This window comes from Myotis davidii, unplaced genomic scaffold (assembly GCF_000327345.1).
Source record: "Myotis davidii unplaced genomic scaffold, ASM32734v1 scaffold274, whole genome shotgun sequence".
Taxonomy (NCBI): domain Eukaryota; kingdom Metazoa; phylum Chordata; class Mammalia; order Chiroptera; family Vespertilionidae; genus Myotis; species Myotis davidii.
Window position 1 is genome coordinate 2,135,230 of NW_006285613.1, and position 1,503 is coordinate 2,136,732.

Below are 1,503 nucleotides of genomic sequence, written 5' to 3' on the forward strand. Positions count from 1 at the left end.
ATCCTAAAAGCGAGGAGCTGCCCCTGTGTGGCCGCCCGGGCTCCCCGGAGCAGAACAGATAAACATGCCGCGGGCGCTGGGCTGGGTGGCGGGCGCTGCGAGTGATGAGCGGAAGAATCCCGCTCTGCCGGGTGATGGGTGGGTTTTGTCATGAACTCTGCGGTGAGTGAGCAGCCGATCTGCTCCAGGCCCTCCCCTGGCATCTCTTTCTTTTCTCTTTTCTGTGGAGGTGGGGGCGCGGGTGCAAGGAATGGGCTCAGCATCCTCCCCCCAGTGCCCCTCCCATGACCATGGAGACGGTCAGAGTGGGGGCAGCTCACAGGAGCGGGCTCCTCCTGGCCCCTGAACCAAGGGTCCGGGTGAGATGCGGCCGCACACACTCCCCCCTCCGCCTCCTGGCCCCTGAACCAAGGGTCCGGGTGAGACGCGGCCGCACACACCCCCCCTCCGCCCCCCTGCCAGATGCCAGGAAAGCTGAGCCCCAGGAGGGCCGCCTACCTCTGCTCCTCCTCCAGCTCCTCTTTGGTCATCATCCTCTTGTACTGGCTGCCCCGCAGCTTCCCGGGGCTGTACTTGAAGAAGGCCTCTCCTCCTGCAGGGGGACAGAGGGTGAGCGCCAGAGCCCCCCTTCAAAAAGGGGCAGAGGCCCCGGCACGCAGTGCCAGCCCGGGTGCAGCCTGGCCTCAGAGGACCCGGCTCACCTCACCTGCACTCAGGATAGCTTGCTGCCGCCCTCCTATAGCTCTCTGCCCCCTGCCCCGCCCTCCTGTAGCTCCCCCCACACCCCCTCATTTGCTTGCTGCCCGGCCCCTTCCTGCAGCTCTCCACTGCCTGCTTGTAGCCAGCAGCTCGCTGCCCCCGCTCCCGCTGACCGCTGATCCGGTCCTGACTCGATTTAGGGAGGTAAACAGAAAGAATCAAAGTACAGAAAAAGGTGACTGATGATTGGGCACAGCAGAAACAAAGTATTTATTATTGAACTAGTAACCCTGCACACGAATCTGTGTGCCAGTAGCTTGCTGCCACCCTCCAGTAGCTCTCTGCCCACTCTCCTACCCTCTTGTAGCTCCCCCCACACCCCCTCATTCGCTTGCTGCCCGGCCCCTTCCTGCAGCTCTCCATTGCCTGCTTGTAGCCAGCAGCTCGCTGCCCCAGCTCCCGCTGACCGCTGATCCGGTCCTGACTCGGCCGGTCGTTACACCAACGCGTAAGGACCGTTTGCTCACTGCATCTCCATGACATGGGAGGCGTTTATGAAGGAACAAAGGGCAGCTCTGCAGGCCTGAGGGGGGGCTCCGTGACGTGGAGATGCGGCACAAGGAGGGCTGCAGGGCAGAGGAGGCGGCGAGTGTCCTGGCTGAGGGAGCCCTGTGGGGGAGCAGCGCCCTCATGGGTCCGGGGGCGCTTCAGTCCTCAGGCCTGTGCACGACGGCCGCTGGGCCGCGGGGGACAAGGCTGAAAGGCTGGTCTTACCAATTCCCAGGAGTGAGTCCAGACAGGAGG

At 63.9% G+C, this 1,503-nt stretch overlaps 1 protein-coding gene across 4 annotated transcripts in view; it reads right to left on the bottom strand.

Moving 5' to 3' along the window:
* MXRA7 (matrix-remodelling associated 7) overlaps window positions 1-1,503 on the bottom strand; it is a 32,859-nt gene that overhangs the window by 7,398 nt on the left and 23,958 nt on the right. For all 4 annotated transcript variants that reach the window (XM_015559240.1, XM_015559239.1, XM_015559242.1 and 1 more), the window contains exon 2: window positions 499-592. In XM_015559240.1, the coding sequence (XP_015414726.1) occupies window positions 499-592 (94 nt within the window). The remainder of the gene's footprint in view (window positions 1-498; window positions 593-1,503) is intronic.